The sequence below is a fragment of the Corapipo altera genome, unplaced genomic scaffold, assembly GCF_003945725.1.
Source record: "Corapipo altera isolate COAL_440 unplaced genomic scaffold, ASM394572v1 53, whole genome shotgun sequence".
Lineage (NCBI taxonomy): Eukaryota > Metazoa > Chordata > Aves > Passeriformes > Pipridae > Corapipo > Corapipo altera.
In genome coordinates, this window is record NW_020884900.1 from 5,072,901 (window position 1) to 5,092,988 (window position 20,088).

The window sequence follows — 20,088 nt, forward strand, 5'->3', positions numbered from 1 at the left end:
TTAATTCTTCCAGCTGTAATTATGTGCAGGGTTTTTAAATACCTGATTAGAAGTTTGCCAGTAAAGCAAACAGCTGGTAAATTTGAGGTGAACATCAGCCAAGGAGAAAATGCAAGCCTGCCTTAAAACTGGAAACTCAAATTCCATAATAAAGCATTTATTGAAAAACGCGCCCTGTACTTGGCCATAAAGTTCTTATTCTGTGTTAGCTCAGGTTCCTTTTGCTAAAATCCCAAGAACATTCCCTTTCTTGAACTGCTTTCTAGTCTTTATCTACGTGTCCGCATGCATTTATACACAGATGTGTATAATCCCCTAAATGAATGGAGAAGCATCGGTGCGTTGCCAGTCGATTGCAGACAGGGCTAGCTGAAGATGTGGATGGACACCCCTTTCTGTTTTGAGTGAAAACTGGTCACGGAGAGGGCGTCAATCGCATTTAAACTGGTTTTTTCCCCAGGAGACACCCTCCAGGGAGCGGTGGAGGCGGTGCTGCGGGGCTCGCAGCGCTGTTGCGGGGCAACCCCGCGCGTCCGGGGCGGTGCCGGAGCGGGCGGGCGGTGCCGGCAGCCGCTGGGCCGGGCAGGGCGGAGGTGGGGAGAGGTTCGGGCTGGGGCTGCTGTACCAGGGCTCTGGCGACTGCTGTCCGGGGACAGGAGGAGCAGGGCTGCTCTCCGAGGGAAGGCGAGCAGCTACAGCGCGGCACCAGAAGCAAAGAGGTGCCAGTACCACGTCCTAGTAACTTCGTAGGGGTAACGCGCCAGGTCCTCCCAGGAAATCCCCGCACCAGGAACATGGATAAGGAGCCGGCCCGCCCCGCGTGTAGCGTAGGGAAGGAGTAGAGGCCCCACCTGTGCTTAAATAGAGCCCGGGGGCGGAGGGCGTGGGTGGCGGTGCGGTTGAAAAGGGCCGGGATAACCCAGGTTTGTTCGTGCCCGCAGGCCTTCACAGCTCGCCCCGGACTTGCAGCGTCAGGAGTCGCCGTGAAGGCAGAGAGTGGCACGGAATTCACGGCCTGGCCACCGCGCCCAGGGCAGTGCTAAGAGCCTGGATTCTCTGCCCCATCAGGGCTGCGCCAAAGGGATTGAGCGCCCTTGGCAGTAAAGGAAAGGTCGTATTTGCTGAAATAAGACGAGTAAAACCTTGTGTGTGCTCAGAGATTTGTGCCTTTCGTGACTGTATAGAGGGACTGCTTCAGGCCCTGGTATCGCATACCTCTCTTAGAGATAGTTATGTTAGTTTAAAACAAAATCTGCCCTTGATCATTCACAGTGCTTCACTGTTCTTAGAAGACTTATATACAGATACTCAGTGTCCTGTTGTGCTTTCAAGGGTTTTTTTTTTCTCTCATGTAGACCTAGAATTACCAGCATGTTTCCAGGTAGTTTGTGAAATACACATATCTAAACAATAAGGGGAGGAGGAGTTGAGCATCTTTTTCTGCAGTGATTGGTGTAACTGACCTATCACTAGAGCTTGTAAGAACTAAACCAATACAATAAGCAATTTAAATAACTTTCCTGTATATATTACAAGGTTCATAAAAAGTAATGTCTTATTCAGAGTTAACTGCCCAAGGCAACAATTTTTAAACCCCCTAATTTAATTTTGTCATTCATAGTTAATATCTGTTTGTTTCTTGTTAGTAGGTTTGGATGGAGTCTCAGTATCTGAAGCAATGCCTGGGAGATTGCTTGAAAAAGGGACTGGCAGAGGTTGTAGAGCATCGGCCAGCAGATCCTATAGAGTATCTTGCACATTGGATTTACCATTACAGAAGAAACTTAGATGAAGGAGAAAAGGTGGATCCAACTTAGGGAAAAAAGAAAATCATTACAATATAATTGATGGTATATATCTCTGGGTTTTTTTAATTGGTTCTGTGTAACCTCTGAAATAGAGAATGTTGGAGGGTGCTGAGCTGGAACGAGAACGGGAGGCAGCAATAGCAGAGCTTGAAATATTAAGAAAAAGGGAGGAAGAAGAGCGAATGATCCAGCAGAAACTTGAAGAACAACGTCAGGTTAATAATACTTAGTAATACACAATTCTAAATAGCATATGGTGCTGTGGCATCCTGTAGCTCTTTCTATACTTCCATTCTATAATGATTTTGATAAAGTTGGCATGAAACAAGTATTTTAGTCTCACTTTTCTGAATAACTGAAACTATTAGTCATCACATGGGTAGGAAAGCTTACTATGCAGTACAAGGTTATTAAAAATGAAGGCACTTAAGTTGAAAAGAAACCAACATAAGACTTATACAAGAGGTAGCTGAAAATAAGTAGACTATCCTCTGTAGTTAATTATGAGCAAGAGCTGGTGCAAATAAAGCTAGAAATCATTGCAAAAATGCTAGGAGATCTGAGAGTAATAACCAATCATTATCTCAAGCTGCTTCAGTGTAATTTCAGTAATGCCAAAAAAAGCTAATGAGAATGTATACGCAATTAGAGAGTCCTGAAAATGGTTGGGAACCAATGAATGAAGATTGCTTATTTAAGCAGTATGTTTAGCCTGATGCAGTGAGGTGCCTTTTTCTTTCCTTAGCTGCCTGAGCTTTCTGTTGGCATAAAACAATTAGAATCCTGTACTGTTTGGACTTCTGAGAAATAAATACAGCGTCTCTGTTTGTAGCTATTCTTTAGAAAGGAGTTATGTGAACTTGATAACTTGTAAGAACCTCAGTGTTGCTGTGGTGATGTTGACGTGATCTGACTGGATTTTTTTATGTGGCTAACATTCACAATGTTAGAAGCGTAATTTCAAATTTGTGCTGCTCACATTAAGTCCAGTTCTAGTGTAAGATGCATTCCTTCTATTTCGCTTGCAATTTTTAAATTTGGAATTTCCTAATTTGCAGACCATAAGTTATGTGTTGAAGGATTTCATGAGTGATTTGAGATAGTAAATAGAAATAAGAATTGTGTCTGGAGATAATTCGCAGAGAATTAAATAAATCACTTCATATAAACTATGGGAAAATATTGAATAATACTCATGTTAGATGCATTTTTTAACCTAACAATTTTGTCTATAGTCAAATATTCAGGTAAATTTTGGTTATATGTACCAAAAAGGAACATGAAAACTAGTTACAACAATATGACCATATTTGTTATAACTGCTCACAAAATGCAAGAGCTAACAGTATTCTCTAATGCTGTTGAATGTAAATACTTAGATTATGAAGTTTCTGAAGTTTTGATGCAATAGGACTTAATGCTTACAAATAATAGACACTTTCTATTAAGTATTTCCAGTTGGAAATACTAAAGGTTGCTGATGGACATGATTAATGTTAATGACATTGCTTACCAGTCCTTTCTATAGATTTGATACTATATTGGTTCATCTATTTGTGCTAGGTACTGTACAAAGTACCAAAGAGCTTAATCCAAAGTATAGGAGATAACTAATATAGACTGCTAAAGAGCATGTGGAATGAGACAGTATCCAAAGTGTGTACACTAACTTCAGTCAACTGCTTCTCCTTCCCGTTGGTAGTAAAGCCTTGTTATCCATGAGAGTCCAAAACCTTTGGAAATGTTGAGCCAGATGATACTGGAAGGACTTTGTTACTAACACTGCAGTTAGGTTTTATGCTTCCTTTTTGTTTTATTTGTGATTTCAGTTATGAAATGCATTGTAAGCAGCGTGGTGGAAATATGAATGTGGGTTTTTTTCTTTCTGATTTTTCCTTTCTTAAACTGATTGCAGGCTGAGTTGGAGCGAGAGCGTGAGAAGGCTGAGTTGGAGCAAGAACGTGAGAAGCTGGAACTGCAGAGTGAAGAAGACAATGTGCAGTTGCAGCAGGAAGATCAAAAGGTTTAAGCCGAAGCTTAGTTGGTGGTTTGAAAATACCATGAATGAGCCATCTTTTTTGAAAACAGGCATCAATTATGAAACACAAGGCAGAAACCTATGAGTTTTGAATTAACATATAATTTTTTTAAAAAAATGTAAATGGGGGGAAAAATGTCTAATACCTTGGTTTTGCAGTCTGAATTTTTTTGCTTGGACTTTGGTATATATTCAGAACAGAGCATATATTTATTGCAAAATTTAGTAAAGGACTGTTTTAGCTGATGCTTCCACATTCCTTCATGGCATTTATGAGAAAGTTATAACAATATAAGCATGTCTAGCTTAAGTATTGAGACAGTAATGTTTTACAGAGTGTTAAAGTCGTTTGCTGTACCTGGAAAAGGAACTGTGGTTTTGAATTGTGATGCCTCTTGATTCTGAAATCTTCCTGGCACATGGGAATTTATACTAACAGAAGAGTGTGTAAACAGATGTCTGAGTCTTTTAATATGGTCTTTTACTGCTACTTCAGTAAAAACATAGACTCCTAATTTTTTATCTCATTAAAGCCTTTAAATGTGAATATCTCTTAAATTTATGTGGAGCACATAATGTTTGAGAAACACATAAGTTTTTAGAACACTGTTAATATACTGACAGAACATAATTGTAGAAAGATGAGAGTATGAAAGTGTCAGAAAAATGAATATGTAGAAATTTAAACTAAAACTGCTGTTATTAAAAAAAAAGTTTTAAGCATGCGAAGACTGTATTCACATACTAACAAATTTTATAGTACTTAACTTAAGTGTTCTCCTTATATTGACATATAATGTCCTCTTAACACACTTAAAATATTTTCTGTAGATTTCATGCCATGGAGTATTTTTAACTGAAAACTGATTTTCATTACCATAGGAAGATGAAAAGACAGTATCTGAACTTACAGATAGACCTGGAACACCTGATTTGACCAAAGCTGAGGAGGAGCTAGATCAGAGTGGACTGCCCGAGGTAAGTGTTCAGAAAGAGATTACAAATGAATGATTCTCACAGATTTGCTTTTCTGTGCTGACCTATCAAAGGTTTACACTGTTACTGGTTCTCTCCCATGGCTTTAAGGGATGGCATTTTGGCCACAACCTCCAAACTGCCCATAACCTGTTCTCTAGTACAAGTTAAGCCATTCTAATTTTTTAATTCCTTTTATACTTGACCGTCCAAGAAAATGAGAGAACGAATCAGCCTTCATTTAAAGCAAGGCAAGGCAGTGCTTTTAACAGATGATGCCAACTCCTGCAAAATCACTCATTTTCTGAGTATTCATTGGTTATAAAGGGACTGATACCTGTCTGACATTTTCCAGTTAGAGTATTCCAAGTGTGATAACTTGAGATTTTGATATACTAGTTTTAGTACATGATTAGCAGAAAGTTTTTTCCTTTATTGACTTTAATAGTTTGCTCACTTTATTTCTGATATCAGTAGTGTAATTCTAGCTCAGAATTTATATTGTGATATTAATATGCTTTATGCTTAAATCTACTTTCATAACAGCCTATTTTTTGAGTGTTCTCTAAATATATTATTAACATACTTATGACTATTCTTATGGTCAGGTTTTCACAGATGTTTTTTCCACTAAGGTAAATCAGATGAATTCTCAATCTCATATAGCCCCAATTTTTATCATTTTCTGATAATTACATATGAAAAATTATTCTTGAGGCTTCAGGCATATTTTATGAATTCTTAAATAAGCAAATTGAAAAAAGTTAAAAAACCTAATAAACATACCTGCTGCTTCTTACATGTGCCATCTTCCAAGTTTTCATGCATGAAGTTGTTTAAAGTTAGATTACATTGGCCTTTGATAATGTTGAGGTTTTACAGTTATATATTTGTTGAATTAAGCTACAAATTAAGAACAGTCAATAAAGTAAAATATATAGACCTTTACTTTTGTAACAATTCTGCCCTCAGAATCACAATGCTTTATCCAGATTCCCTGGATTTTATAAAAAAAGTCTGATGATAACATTCATTGTATTCCACTGAAGAAAGAATAGATGATTAAACTGATGAGTACCAACTTGTCTTCATGTGCAGTTTTTTCCTGTTTTCCTTTTCACAAAGTTCAGTGAATTCTGGTAAGTGATAGAATTTTTTTTTTCGTTTTTTTAGAGTAAAACAGATCTCACAGCAGAAGCAGAAGAAAGTTCTGAACTGACCTGAAAGCAGTAAATATATTTTCTTCTCATTACTTGCTTATCCTGAAGTGTAGTATCTTGATTTATGTATTTTATATAAAGAACCGATTTACATACTGTTGTTTCAGTGTGTTTGTTTTCAGGGTGTCTGTATAAAGTCTGTTAATTCTGGCACTGATTCTTCCTTTTTGTTCTTAAACAGTTGTAGCTAGCATGGCTGACCTGGAGGAAGAGAACTGCAACTGAAATGAGAGCAGCAAATAGATTTTCTACTTATTCCACATGATACTTGAAGTGTAACCATAATAAATACAGATCAAATTAATGTGTTGGTATTATTTGAGGGTACATGCTACAGTACGATAATTTAAATCTATATTAAAAGAGATATTTTTGAAAAAAGATTTTTCAAAAATTTGTATGATTTCTGATAGAAAAAACGGAATGCTCCACAGATTAGAAGATGAGGAGAGAGTTCTGCACATCAAACTAGGTGCGAAAATCCAATCAGAAGATTTTTCCAATGTATTTGGAAGAGATGAATTTAACTCTGTGACTCAATTGACAGATGTACTAGAAGATCTTGTCTCTTAGAAATCATTAGGTGATTTTTGTAGCTCTGGGTGTTTGATCTAGACTTTAAAATAACCTTTTCTGAGTATTGTGTGATACTAGGTGAGCTGCAAGTGTCCACATATCAGTTTTGATTAGTCAAGTTTTTAAATCTTTTCTGCACTTGTCTTGAATTTGTGAATCAACAAGTTGAACCTACATTGTCTTTACTAAATACCATTATTATTTCTCAAAGCTTCATTTCTAAAAAAATTAAGGACAATATTTAGCTGGATCCATAGTTATCTATAAAAATGTGTTTTATAATCCCTAAAGATGCATTGATTTTTATAAGAACAGATGTCTGTAATCTCTGATATTTTGGTATAGGTTGTCAGGAATGTTCCGTTTCTGTTCATTATAAATGAAAAAGACATCAGCATTAAGAAATGCTTCAATAAAATGTCCCTTTGTGTCTCAATGTCTTCTAATACAAGTTAGTTGGACAATTAACAGTAAGTCATTGCCAATATTGTATAATGAAAATATCTTTCATTACAAATTCAGTGTGCAGTTAATGCATTCAGAGCATTCTTCAGTTTTGAGATTAAATAGATTTTTGTGATAATTTCACTTTAATTTTTTTATATTATTGCTGGCTCTAAGGGTTTTGCTATCTTTGGCAAACTTAAAAATATCTATATGCTACACAGGCAAAGGTCAATTGCATAGTAAATATTTTTTTGCTCTGCATAACATTTGTTCATGTAGCTCCTACTAAGCATAACACTATCAGTTTTTAAAAATGTAAGCACTAATGATTTTTAGTATAGTAGTACATTATTTTTCCCCTAAAAATAAAGTATACGTTTTTTAAAATTTCCTGTGCCCTTTTTTATTGCTTCCTTACTTTTTGAGTGCTTTTAACTAGCATGTCTTACATGAATAACCTTAAAATCAAAAGAGAAAAATGTCACTCTACCAGGTATAAATACTTAGAAATGTTTATGTAACCTTTGAAGTAACGAAAAATGGAACTACTTTTGTGACTAGGTGGTCAGGCTTTCTATCTACATTTAATCTGCATTGGTATAGGTTTGCAATTTCTATGATAGTCAAGAACCTTTTTGGTGGCATGAATATGCCCTTATGGTTGACATTGCAGTAAACTGATTTTGTCACAGTTTCTGATTATACTATTTTAACTGTTACTAATAAATATAATTTTAAGGACATACTTTAAGATTCTGCAGTTCTAATTACACCTGTTAACACTATAAGCACAGCAGCTTTCTGTGCCAATTTCGGAGGAATGGAGTAATTGGATAAATAGATGGAGGTTGTCTTATGAACCAGTAAGTATGACTGAATCTTGTTCTTTGGAGTAAAATTTTTAAAAATTGATAAGTAACTCATGTCCATTTACATTTTATGTCCAATCATGTTGACTACAAAAATTTCAGCCTTCATGCAGCCTTCAAATTCAAGACAGTGTTTTAGAACATGCTATGAAGTAATTTTAATAACATGTGGCCTTTGCTTTTTAATCTCTTTTCATAGTTATTTGTATCTTTGTTTGATTCTGTTATATGTGTGTCCACTAGAGTGCATCCTAAATAAGCACACTGGGGGCTCTGTCAGTTACAGCCCATGAAAACTGCAGCAAGTGTTTGTCATTTAGTTTCAGTTTATTTTTAACTGAATTTTTTTTTTATGATCCTGCAGGACATATTCCCCATTTTTCTCTAAAAATAGGAATTGAATTTTTGGATGGAAAGTAAGGGTCAAAATAAAATCATTCCTTTGCTGTTATGTACAGAAGGTATTGTTCAAATGTTATATGTAGAAATATAGATTTATGTGTGTAGATGTAGTTCATTATACACCTTCTGCAGCTTTATAGGAATTTTTTTATTGCATATGGGACAAGAGGGTAAACAATTCTTGGTTCAGTACTTTCTTGAGGTGCAAACCAGCCTATAGGTAATTTGGAAATTTAGTTCATGACAAAGATGGCTTCTGCTTGGGTGTCTAAACCTGAAGGAGAAATTAAGGCAGCTTAAAATTTTTACCTTCTCTTTCTAAACTTTCACCTTCTTTGGAGTATAGCAAGCTAGAGCCTGGAACAGGACGAGAACAGGTGAGAAGATAACTATTCTAGTTACTACACATAATGTGATTTCACAAGTATTAATAGAGTTTTACCTCTGTAAAATCTAAAGTTGTATATTGAAGAAGAAAAAGGCAATTACCTAATGTAACTTCTTCTATAGCTTACACTTCCTTTGACTACATTTTTGTGGAATGAAGAAGATGGTATTCAGAGGCAGAATGTAGAAATTGTCACTGAAAATAAGGTGTTAAATACTGAAAGAAGATTTATGAAATTGTCATTTTTCCTTTCTTCAGAATAAGAGCAGTCTTATTCAAGCTGCTATCAGACCATGTGCAGATCCCTCACAGAAAGTGCTGATAGTAGTGTGCCCATTCACAGCTGTTCTCATTCCAACAATACTGAAGCATAAGGATGAAAACAGATATGAAGCCCAGAATAGGACAAAATGATTCAGATTAACTATCAGTCTGCTCACAAACATGGTAACTCAGCTCTGCAATGTAAGAAAGGAGAAATACATGTTGCAGCAAGCACATGTTAATGTTATCTTAACAAAATAGGCTTTATTAAGTTTGCAGTCCCCTTTCTTATGATGGGTGGTTTTCATAGTCTAAATGAGCTAACTTATCTTTTTGTAAGCAAAAGCCTTATACAGTAATTTGCTAATGGGAGTGGGAGGCAGGTGAATTGGTCTGGATTAAATGTAAAATAGAATTCCTCTGAACTTTGCTAATACAGTTTACTCACATTTGAAGTCAGCTCTTAACTGCTTTACTTCTACTCTGTGAAGTTTTTCCTGTACTTAGGTTAGAAAAAGAAAAGTGTTGTCTATTGACTAGAGCTAGAAAAGAGAACCTAAACCTGTTGCCTGCTGATAAGGACCGATGTACTTTTTAAAATATCTTACCAGTACACTTGTTTGCTTTTTTGGTTTTGTATTGTGGTGGGGGTTTTGGTGGTTTCAGGGGTTTTTTTTGTTGTTTTGTTTTGTTTTTTCTTTTGTTTTGTTTTGGTGGGGTTTTGTTTGGTTTTGGGGGGTTTTCTAAAATTTTTGTTTGTTTTCTGGCATTACCATTATAATCCTTCATGCAGTCATTGTACTTTATACTCGTGTATTTGTTATAACTAATATAATGGAAGAAGTCATACTATTATAAACATTTATATAAACATGTATATAGACTAAAATTTATTGGTCTAATAGTGAAAGGGATGAAGGCCAGGTAGAGGACAGTGCCATTTAATTGAGCTGTCACAGTGTAGCAAACTTTTTAAGAAGTTAAGCAGAAGACCCATTACCAGAATTTGAGAGTTCTCAGATGTGTGTTTACAACTTAAATGCTGTGGGTCTTCCCTGCACCTCATAGAATCATTCTAATTAACCAAAATTAGTGTTTAACTTAGATCAGAGATCAGAATTTTTGTAATCTATGCTATTTTGTATTTGAAATAAATTAGAAGGTGCTACATCATGGAAAACTATGTTCATTAGGACCTGTGTGAAGATACTGGGTGCTTCCATTTTGTCTTTAGCTGTAGGTCATCCAGAATCAATGGCCAGAAATTGAAATGATTTAATTATTAATACCAGGCATGTTTGTATTATCACCTGAAAGCAAATCCAAGGCATAGAGTTAAGTAATATACTAAGCAGAGAAATTGCCATTTGCTTCTTATTAATTAGAGTTATCTGTCACAAAAACTGTATTGATGTCTCTGTACTGATAAGAAATATATACCTCACTAAATATCCAGATTTTGTCCATTAGTTTGCATCTGGTGTAATTTAAAATTTCAGTGTACTTTAAATGATGATGTAAAACTTGGGATTGATTTAGGAAAAAAAAATCGATATTTAAGCATATCATGCCAAAGTTATCTGGATGATCTTAGCCTGTCTAAGGAGTATTTAGAAGGTTTAGGAATCTTTTAATGAACTCTCCAAAGAGATTCTACTACTTTCTGCATGTAGTTATTCATGGATCTCAACAGAAGTTGCTATCATGAAAGTTTTGTTGGTTTTTTTTTTTCCCCACAATCTTGGGAAAGTGTGAAAAATGTGACTCGAGTTTCATGCAAGAACCCATTGGTGTTTGAGTTCAACAAATGGTTTTTGGACAAAAGATGTTATTTTATTCAGTGGTTCCTCTATAATTTAGACATTCTCTAGCAGATTCCAGATAAAGAAATTTGCTTTTCCTATGGGAGGAGGATGAAATATGTTTGAACTTGATCAGTATTTTGGTTAGTCTGTTTTTTGTAATGAACTGAATTATATTTTCAGCTCTATTACAAAGCTGATTGTTGTTGTTGTTTTGTTGAAAAAAAAAATAAAATTAGGTAAACCATTTTTGGTGTACTGAGGAACTAGTCTTCCAAGGACTTCAGTCTTCTCATTGAAGTTACTGAAAAAGCTGTGGTTGAAATTATAAGAGGATTGAACTCTCAACTAACATGAACATGAATTCTGCCTTTGAGAAGCCATCTCCTAGTTATTAAACTTTTAATATACTTAATAGTAAAACATGAGATAATTGATTGACTCAAATCACATGCAGGGAAGACACTGCAGAAATAGAGATGAATTATTGTAGGGAGGATTGGAGAGAAGAAACGTTCATATAATGTATCATTCCAATTCCAGCAAAGGGGCACTGCAGTTCCCTTTTGCTCAGTTTCAAGTCACATTCCTGGGAGTGTGTTGGGCTTCTCCAATCATTCTGCTTAATTTCTACTCCACCTCTTGGATGTACTTTCTTCCAGAAGTGACTGGCTGTGTGTGGACACACCTGTATTTGGTTCATTATTATCTTAAGCAATTGCGGTTTTGCCACTGATGTGTTTAGTAGATAAGTTTAAAAAATGCTATTTATTTAGCCGATAATTGTAATCCTGGAAACAGGATCTGTTGTTTGTTTCATTGTAAGCTTAGCTGCACTGAAAAGTTACCCTGAGGCACTGACAGCTGAAAATTTCTAGGGCTGGGACTGTGATGAAGTTCTGAGACAGCTGTTCTTCAACATTTGTTTTCAGTGGGCATGTGTATTTAAGTGGAACCTATAGTAAAAATTCAACACTGTTTTTTTTCTCCTTTGAACTTGAGTTAAGTTTTATTATATTTACTTGTATTTGAAACCTATTCAGTCAGGTTTGAACTGTACAAGAACTATCACCGATCATATGCTAGAACGCTATACTGAGACACTAACTATTCTCTAATCTCAAAAGATCGTGTTTTTATAGACACTGATCTCTTAATATATTTAGGATAAATGTTTTGGCCACTGCTCAGATGTAGGCTATTGTTAACTCATACACATTTTCCCCTTCCTCCTATGTGACTTTTCTAGCTTTTTTTTAAACTATCATTTGGAAACGCAGCATATGTGAATCTGTCTTAGAATTTGCCCAGGCTTTGCTTGGCACAAAAAATCAGGACAATACAGCCAGATCTATATATTTCTATGTATTTGTCCTGTTTCTTGACACAGAGTACTGTAAAGGCTGGTTTCTTCTTTTTTTTTTTTTTTGGTGCAGTTTCTTGAAATGTCTTTCCAGCAGCTACAACTCTCTCACTATTTTGTGACTGCAAGAAAATTTCCAGTTGTACTGTACATGTAGAAGAAAATTTCCAGTTGTACTGTACATGTAGCTGACAGCAATACACCAATATTCTTCACACTTCCTTAAATCAAAGAACCATCTAACCTTTAATAAAAGATCAATTGACTTGTTTGAATTTTGCTTTTTTTGGTAGGATAAGTAAATTCCAAGTGTTAACTAAGATAAATTTTTATTGCTTACAATATTTCAATGTTATACACACTGTGAAAATGAGACCTACAGCTTTGGATAGATTCAGATATTTGTGAAATCAAAATCTAGGAATGAATTTCATATTCTAGCTTTCTGTCTGTGTAAAAATTGTTTTAGTTTCTAAGGAGATCAGGTCTGTGCTTACTGAACATGCTGGCAGGAATGGTAAAACATTGATGCCAACCACTGGGAAAATCTGTATGTGTCTTAAAAATGATTTCACATTGAAATAACTTTGACTTTGCTTCTTAACACTTACAGAATCCTAGTGACGTGTTTTATGGTACTGCCGAGGTGGAGAGTTAACAAAATAGAATGGATTACCCAAAACCTCTAAATGCCTTGTTCTCTGACTGTTTCTGTTGGGATGCTAAGACATTGGTAGCATTTGGGAAGAATTTAACAATAAATTGCATCATAAACTTTCCATTACTTTTCTCGTTAGCCAAGATTTCTGAAGATACAGAAAAGAGGTTGTCTTAGAGGAGCTAATGTGTTCTAGGTGCCAATTTTAATACTAATTTTCAAAAGCAGAAAATGGAATCTTTCACTTCACTGTCCAAACCTTCTGATATGTGTGAGTCAAATGCTTTTTTCTTAGAGTTGATAGATTTTGGTTATGACAGGTCTGCTCTGTTCTCTGTTTTCTGGCTGACTTCTTATCAAACTGTTGAGAGGCCAAAGGCAACACTGGTGTTTAATTACAAGCAACATGGATTGTGGATATAAGAAAGCAGCAGTAGCAGGAAGCCTGTAAGCTGTCAACCTCAGAAACAGGAAAGAATCTTCTGCCTAGAAACAGAACTTATGATTGATATGAATGTAGGAAACTAGGGTGCTCCTTAAATTTTTTAGTTGGAAAAGCTGGGAGAGGGGAAAAAAGAAAAAGAACCAAAAATGGGTGAGAAAATATTGAAGTAGAAAAAGAAAGATAAACCTTAAGAGCAGCTCTTGCACATGTTTTGCTATGTGCTACCTGTGGGTAGCCTATATACCTATGTAGGGTAGGGTTTAAGATGGTAAAGAGAATAGTTAATAGTTCTGGCATTCTCTTTGCCTGCCTCGTAGAGCGAGCTGCAGGCTTCGGTTGCCTCTTAAAGGACTAAAACTGGGTTTGCTTCCTTGACATGATCTAGTGTTGCTGGTTCATTTTCTAGAGTAGTGTGATTTCTGTGTAACTTGAATACTCTGCATTGCAAAAATGAAAACAAAATATTCATCTTAAACTTTAAGAACAAAATTTTGAAATTTATAGTCATAATTCACTGGTACTAGGTCATATTCAGGAGGGTTTGTTTGTTTTGGGGTTTTTTGTTGGTTTTGGTTGGTTGGTTGGTTTTTTCCGGTTTGTTTTTGAGTGGGTTTTTTGTTAGTTTGAATCACTTTTGCATGTTTCAGTGCAACAGGTAAGGTGTGACATCCTTGGTCCTGACATTTCTCATTGCTAAAACTGTTCTTATTGCTAAGGGTCAAAGCAAGATCATGACACTTCACAAGGGCTGAGCTTTTTAGTCTGTTTCAGGGCAAAGGATTTGGGGGAAAAAAAGAGAAGAGTATCATAATGAAGCTGTGACATGACAACTGTGTCTATAAGCCTGAAGATCATTTGGTGAGATCCATTTTCTATTCCATATTTCATCTATGAATGGGAGTCTAAAAATGCTGGTGTGTTCTGGTTGCTATATGAATTTTTGTATGGTACCATTTATTATACTTGTGTTGGTTTATGCTACATATCCTTCATCCATTATCTAACGTCCCCCATTTAGACAGATATCTAAGAATATTTTTGGCTATGTTTTATGTCAGATTTGTTTATCTGAGACTGCTAAGTGACTAGCTGCAGTGAAATCTTTCAGACACAGATGAAAGATAATGATATTTGCTGTTTGCTAATATATTTGCCCAGATGAAGTATGTGGAATTGCTACCTGAGTGTCAATTCCTTGTCTAAGTCAACTGTAGTAACAAGGTCAGGTTGGAGGATTTCTGAAAGATGTTACCAATCAGATGATTGAGAGTTTCCTGCAGACCTCAGAGCACCAGTGGTACATTTGAGCTCTGTAGCAATGACGGTGGGAGAATTTCTGAAAAGGCTGTGAATAACCTATGGATAGGAATCATGACTAAAATGGTTGCTGGATGCATGTTGTATCTTTTCATCCAGATAACCATACAAGCCTAATTCTGGAGCTCACAAAATTGTGCAGTCATTTTCAGTCATGCAAAATGCATGTAAAATTCTGCTATTTATTATTTAGTAGATTAGTACTGAGTGTTTAAGTAGATGTGTTTGTCTGTATCAAACAGTTCAAGTATGTAAATATTTTCATTGCAAGCATGAAAGAGGTACATCTGCAAATATTGGTTATTGTTCACATAGACTGTGCCCATAGGGGAGACGATTTACAAAGCTTTTTGATCCAGAGAAGTAACTACAGTCCTATACCACATGAAAGAAAAGGATCTTCTGGCATTATATCTAGAAAAAGTCCGAAGTGCCTGAATTTAACCTAATGTTCCTTGTCAGGAAGCCAGAATTTACAAATTCCAGAACACTTCTTGCAGGTAGGTTTCTGAAACCTGATTTCATGTACTAGAGTCAATATTTGTTTCGAAGTCCAAAGACCACCTGTACTGTAAACATCTGTGAAACACTGCAGCAAAAGCTCTTGGGTAATAGCTGTTTAAATGCATCTCTCTGTTTCCTAAGGTACTGAGGAAATCCTAATGGTTTACATATATACACTAATTATGTCACAAGACACGGGAAAGCAGAAGATTGTACAGATCCCAAGCTGATGGAAGACAGCTGAAGTCAAATTGTTTTTGAGATACAGATCTATGGCTGTAATAGGGTTTAGTCTGGGTAGGTGATCAGACCTGTCACTAACAACAAGGAGTCCTAAGGAACTGTGGCTGAGTGTATCTGATGTGTGGTCAGACCCCACGTGAGTGAAATTAAGTGTTATGCTTTGTTACGTATCAGATGATAATCTTTCCCTAGCCAAACAACTGACCATAGCAACTGGAGAAAACATCCAGTGAAAATATATAGATGGCTTTTTGTAAGGTTAGAGGGAGAGCATTTCTAATTCAAGACTTTTCCATACCTGTCTGAGGCATAACTTTAATAATGAATGGGTTAATTAATTAAATTTACTATAATAGATTATAAGCAAACTCCTAAATCTGTAGGTTGTACATTGCTACATTTGCAAACTGAAAAACTTTTAGCTGCGTGAGGTGAATATGGAACAGGGCTCTATTCTTTTTCTTCTACCCTCTCATCAATTATGAAGAACACAGAATTTGTGATTCTCTTGTAATAGGTCTTCACATAAGGATGTAACACAAACAAATGGTTGTGCATTGCTCTGTAGAGCTTATAACTTAAAGAGGAATACTACCAAAGACTAAGGGCAGAACTAATTATATACCAATATGGTTTAATGCTGCTTAAATGAAGCAATAGAAACCAATCAGTAAATGGAAAACTTTAAACTTTAACTAATCTTGCTATTTTTTCACCATTTCTGGTACAACAGTGCTTATTTATGAAGACTGATTAGGAAACAGACTTTTAAATTTATTATTGTCTTAGCGTTGAGACATGAACAGCTAGGGCTTTTATTAAGTGAATAAACAGAAAATTAAGTTGTATTCACTTTCACTTAATGTTTCAGTTCTAAGAAACAAATGCACCCAGTGAAATTAATATCAATGTACAGCTGATTTTAATTAAATCAGAATTTAGCTTCCAGTATAACTTTAATTATTTCCTAAGAAGCAAATTAAAAGTTACCATTCGTGTTAAAACCCTGGCACATGTTACTTCATGACATGGCCATGAGCAACCTGTTCAAGTTGGTCCTGCTTTAAGCAGAGGGTTGGACTTGAGACTGTCCAGCCTCAAATATTATGTGATTCAGGGATATGTTAGAATAGAGAATTTGAGGTTGAACAGATAAAAAGAAGACAAGCATATGGGAGAGAAGCAAAATTAATTATTTTCTTTGATATTAGTAGTGGAAGAACCTGGAAAGACTTCTTAGGGTGTGGAAGGGAAGGCAAATGGGAGATACAGCAGAGGATTTCTCTAAAGCTGACATAACTGTGGAATGAGTTCCATAGAATGCACATCAATAAATTACTCTGGCTGGAATTGATATTCATTCAAAAAGTCATAAAAACCCTCCAGAATGAAAGAGCTGAATTGCTTATGGTCTTGTGCAGGAGTTGCAGGAGGTCCCATACTCCCATCCTGAGAAGGTGAAAGGTGATATGAAAGAATAAATGCTGGTGATGAACACCCATCTCAGGGCACATACTACCTTCTTTCCTTCTACAATCACAGCTCTTTTTTCCTGCTCCACAGTATGTGTTTTACCCTGAATGTTTATGGGCCAGTGAAATTCTACACCTGCACATCTGAGAGGCCTTGAGCCACTCTCAGGTAACAATAGATAGAGGTGAGAGTTTTGGAGCAGGTGCAAAGCAGGTCTTGAGTTCCTGATGTTCAAACTCTTTTGCTTGTCATTCTTCATGCAAAGGAAATAAACACAACTTGAAAAATCTTCCTTATATTAACTTCAAAACCAAAACAAAACATCTACCTCCTCTAAACCAAAATATACAGGCAAAAACAAGACTTTTCATCAACAAACCAAAAAGCCCTCAAAAACATTCCCATGAAACTGGCATAATTAGTGTGTATTTTCAATAGGAAAAAAGATGGACTGCAGCAACTCCTTGAAAACACATTATTTGTATTATACGAAGAACTAGTAGTAAACAGTACAAAATGAAACTAATGTTACAGTTGTTTTTGTAAACACCTGCAAAATTGTTTTCTTTCCACAAGCATTACTTAGGAGTAAATTCCTTTCATGAAATGAGAATAGAATAGCAAAACAAGAAGCTTGGACTGCTAAACTGTGAAACAGTTAACTTTGGTAAATAATGTCTTATCTGAAGATCAAGATGAGAGAACAAAACAGAATTTTTTAGGAAAACACTTTCTGACATTATTTGTGTGCATGAAGTATTTCTGTATAATGCTAAACTTAAGCATGTTTGGAGTCTTTAATAATAGTGCAATTGTAACTTTGAGTTACTGTGAAGTGTGTGCTCTCTACAGATCATATCATTGTCCTCAGCATTTGAAAGATGTGACGAGAGAGACAAATTACATAGCTTAAGAAATGGTTTTCCCTTGACTGATTCTAGCAACGTGGAATTTCTTCAGAGTTCTTGATACAATTTACTCCTCACTCAAAAGAAGCTACCTAAGAGTTACCATGATGGAAAAACAGTAGGAGTGGAGTGTAAACCTGTACTGCTTCCAGGGAAAACATGATTCTTCTGTAGCTGAAATGAGGATAATCAAATCTTAAAGAAACCTACTTTCTTCCTTCCCCTTCTTCTGTGATAGTGTTTTATCTGTAATCTATTGGCTCAAACCTGTTTTTTCATTTCTACAAAGATAATTCATCCACATAGACTCCATATTCAGTGGTTTATAACCTAAAAGGGACATCAGTAGTGACAGATAGGGAGGTGGAAAGGAGTAAGTAAAAGGAAAAAACCAAGAGAGAAGGGAAATCTATTTTAACCAAGTGGATATAAGCAAGAAAAAATGAGGGAAAGGGACAAAAGCAAATAACGGGCAGAAAAAGAGAAAAGGAGATGTGAAATGATCTGATGAGAATGTCATGAGGTCTAGGGCCAAGGCATTTATCAATCATATCTGTCAGGACAATCAGCAGCATCAATAGCCATCACTGATAAAATTTTTTTGTCAGTTTTATCTTGTTCATTACTTTCAGGGTTTCCTCAGGACTGCAGTAAACCCATGCCTTCTGGCAAGTGTTAAGTGTTCGTTGTATGAACTAGTAGAGGGATTGTTTTGCAGAACTGCTGTGAGTAAAAGTAGAAAAATCATGGGATGATTCCAAACAAGAAGACTCTTTTAGTTAATAGAAAGATTCATGTTGCTATTCCAGTGGTTGCCATTGACATTATACTCGATATAGAGCAATATGGAAGGGCAGTGTTGTTTTCACATCATTTTCCTGTCTTTAACCTCATTTCAAAGCATAGGAGTCATACTGATTTAAAAGATTTTACCATTGGGTATCTTCTGAGTAAAGGTCATAGAATGTGGTCAAAAGGTAATACAATGCAATGGACAATATATGAACCATAAAGAGATTTACAGAGAAACTTTGTTAGGGCTCAGTCTACAAAGCTGTTGATTATGGCAAGAAATTTAGTAGAAAATTTGGAAGCCTTTTATATGGAGTGATGAGTCATTATCAATAAAATGGAATAGGGAAAAACGCTGATATCAATCATTCTTTTATCATCTTTTTTTCTTTCTTTTTCATAGGCAGAAGTGCTGTGCCAAAAAGACATGATGGTAGAGCACTATCTTACCTTTTTACAAATATTTAAAACGCCACATTGTCTGAGAAGAAAAGCCAAATTAAATATTACCTAACCCTACAGTGCTTTAGCACTGGTCACAGATGTCCTAGAAGAGAACACGCCGAGGTGCTTCATGGCCACAAAGCAAATGTGTTACTCTTGATAGTAAAACCACAGCTGGAAGAAGTTCAAACTGGAGTTTGAAGTTAATACACAAGTTAATGTGAAATGCAGCTGTGCAACGTTTCTAGAGTACTAGTACCAGAGAGGATGTTTCAATGAAGGGGTGACCTCCAAAGGTCTCAAGGACCAATGCATTTAACTACACAGAAGTGAGTCAAGAAAGAGGAACTGTAAAAGCAAAATAAACAGTGGTCCTGCAAATTCATTCCTTGTATATGTCAAATTACTTCTGTTCGTCATCATTTTAGGAGCTTGTGGGGTTTTTTATTTTTATATGTGATAAGAGAGGCCTGCTTCTGCATTCTGCTTGAGTGTTACCTTCAAAACATGAATGCTGATTCCCAAACTACAGTTTCTTTCCTTAAGTGGCATTGAAAACCAAGAAAGAGCAAACCCAGAAGCAAGAGAGAGTGGAACTCACAGACTGACAATATTTGATCTTGTCTACCTTTACTGGATCATTGTTTGTAGAATTAGAAAGAAAACTCTTAACATGTACAAAAAGGGGTTTTGTTAGTGTTGTTTCATCCATTTGCATTGTCTTTTGGTGCTTCCATAAGAAAAATAAACAACAAAACATTTGTATTTAAGAATGAATGTTTATCACTTCAAAAGGTAATATAGTCTTTGAATGTTACCCATTAACTAGGGTTAATATAGTTAGTTATTCTTTTTCTGGGTGTGTTAATGCGTAATTTATTCAGGCTGGGATAGTATCTTCATGTCAGTGAAGTGATGACAGTTTACTGAAAGGAAAACTGTCCCTCATAATGTGTATCTGATGTGTGCATTGTCCATGTTTTTAAGTGCAACCAGTGCTCATTATTCCATGAGACAAATTGTCTACAATGGAAAATCAAGAAAAAGTATTTGAAATGAACGATTTCACGTCAATTATAACTAGAGAGGGGCCAATGCTGCAGCAGATTACTGGTGAACATTCACAGGCACTGGTTATTGTTTTCAGGAATG

General features: G+C 35.8%; 1 protein-coding gene and 1 long non-coding RNA gene across 8 annotated transcripts; both read left to right on the plus strand.

Annotated features, from left to right (window-relative positions):
• The first annotated feature begins 662 nt into the window (after positions 1-662).
• LOC113950158 (DPY30 domain-containing protein 1-like) lies at positions 663-6,345 on the plus strand. Of its 5 annotated transcripts, none has more exons than XM_027649585.1 (8): positions 663-719; positions 942-1,132; positions 1,651-1,802; positions 1,901-2,023; positions 3,724-3,831; positions 4,729-4,824; positions 5,995-6,050; positions 6,223-6,345. In XM_027649585.1, exons 3-7 carry the CDS (start codon positions 1,656-1,658, stop codon positions 6,043-6,045), a joined length of 525 nt encoding a protein of 174 aa, XP_027505386.1. In that variant the 5' UTR covers positions 663-719; positions 942-1,132; positions 1,651-1,655; the 3' UTR covers positions 6,046-6,050; positions 6,223-6,345. The 5 variants fall into 5 exon arrangements, with proteins under 5 accessions (XP_027505386.1, XP_027505385.1, XP_027505384.1 ...); XM_027649584.1 differs by having other exon boundaries at positions 942-1,106; positions 1,650-1,802; XM_027649583.1 differs by having other exon boundaries at positions 669-719; positions 942-1,111; positions 1,650-1,802.
• A 6,790-nt stretch (positions 6,346-13,135) lies between these two features.
• Positions 13,136-19,586, plus strand: LOC113950183. Of its 3 annotated transcripts, XR_003528689.1 has the most exons (5): positions 13,136-13,662; positions 13,972-14,113; positions 14,888-15,072; positions 16,883-16,976; positions 18,896-19,586. It is a non-coding gene; the product is annotated as an uncharacterized LOC113950183 (long non-coding RNA). The 3 variants fall into 3 exon arrangements; XR_003528688.1 differs by lacking the exon at positions 16,883-16,976; XR_003528690.1 differs by lacking the exon at positions 16,883-16,976 and having other exon boundaries at positions 13,137-13,405.
• Positions 19,587-20,088: the final 502 nt, after the last annotated feature.

Excerpts from the sequence above, each read along its gene's own strand:
- LOC113950158 (XM_027649585.1), top strand. The coding sequence starts at position 1,656 with ATGGAGTCTCAGTATCTGAAGCAATGCCTGGGAGATTGCTTGAAAAAG. Across the intron at positions 1,803-1,900 it reads ACTTAGATGAAGGAGAAAAG|AGAATGTTGGAGGGTGCTGA; the intron begins GTGGATCCAACT and ends CCTCTGAAATAG. Across the intron at positions 4,825-5,994 it reads ATCAGAGTGGACTGCCCGAG|AGTAAAACAGATCTCACAGC; the intron begins GTAAGTGTTCAG and ends TCGTTTTTTTAG.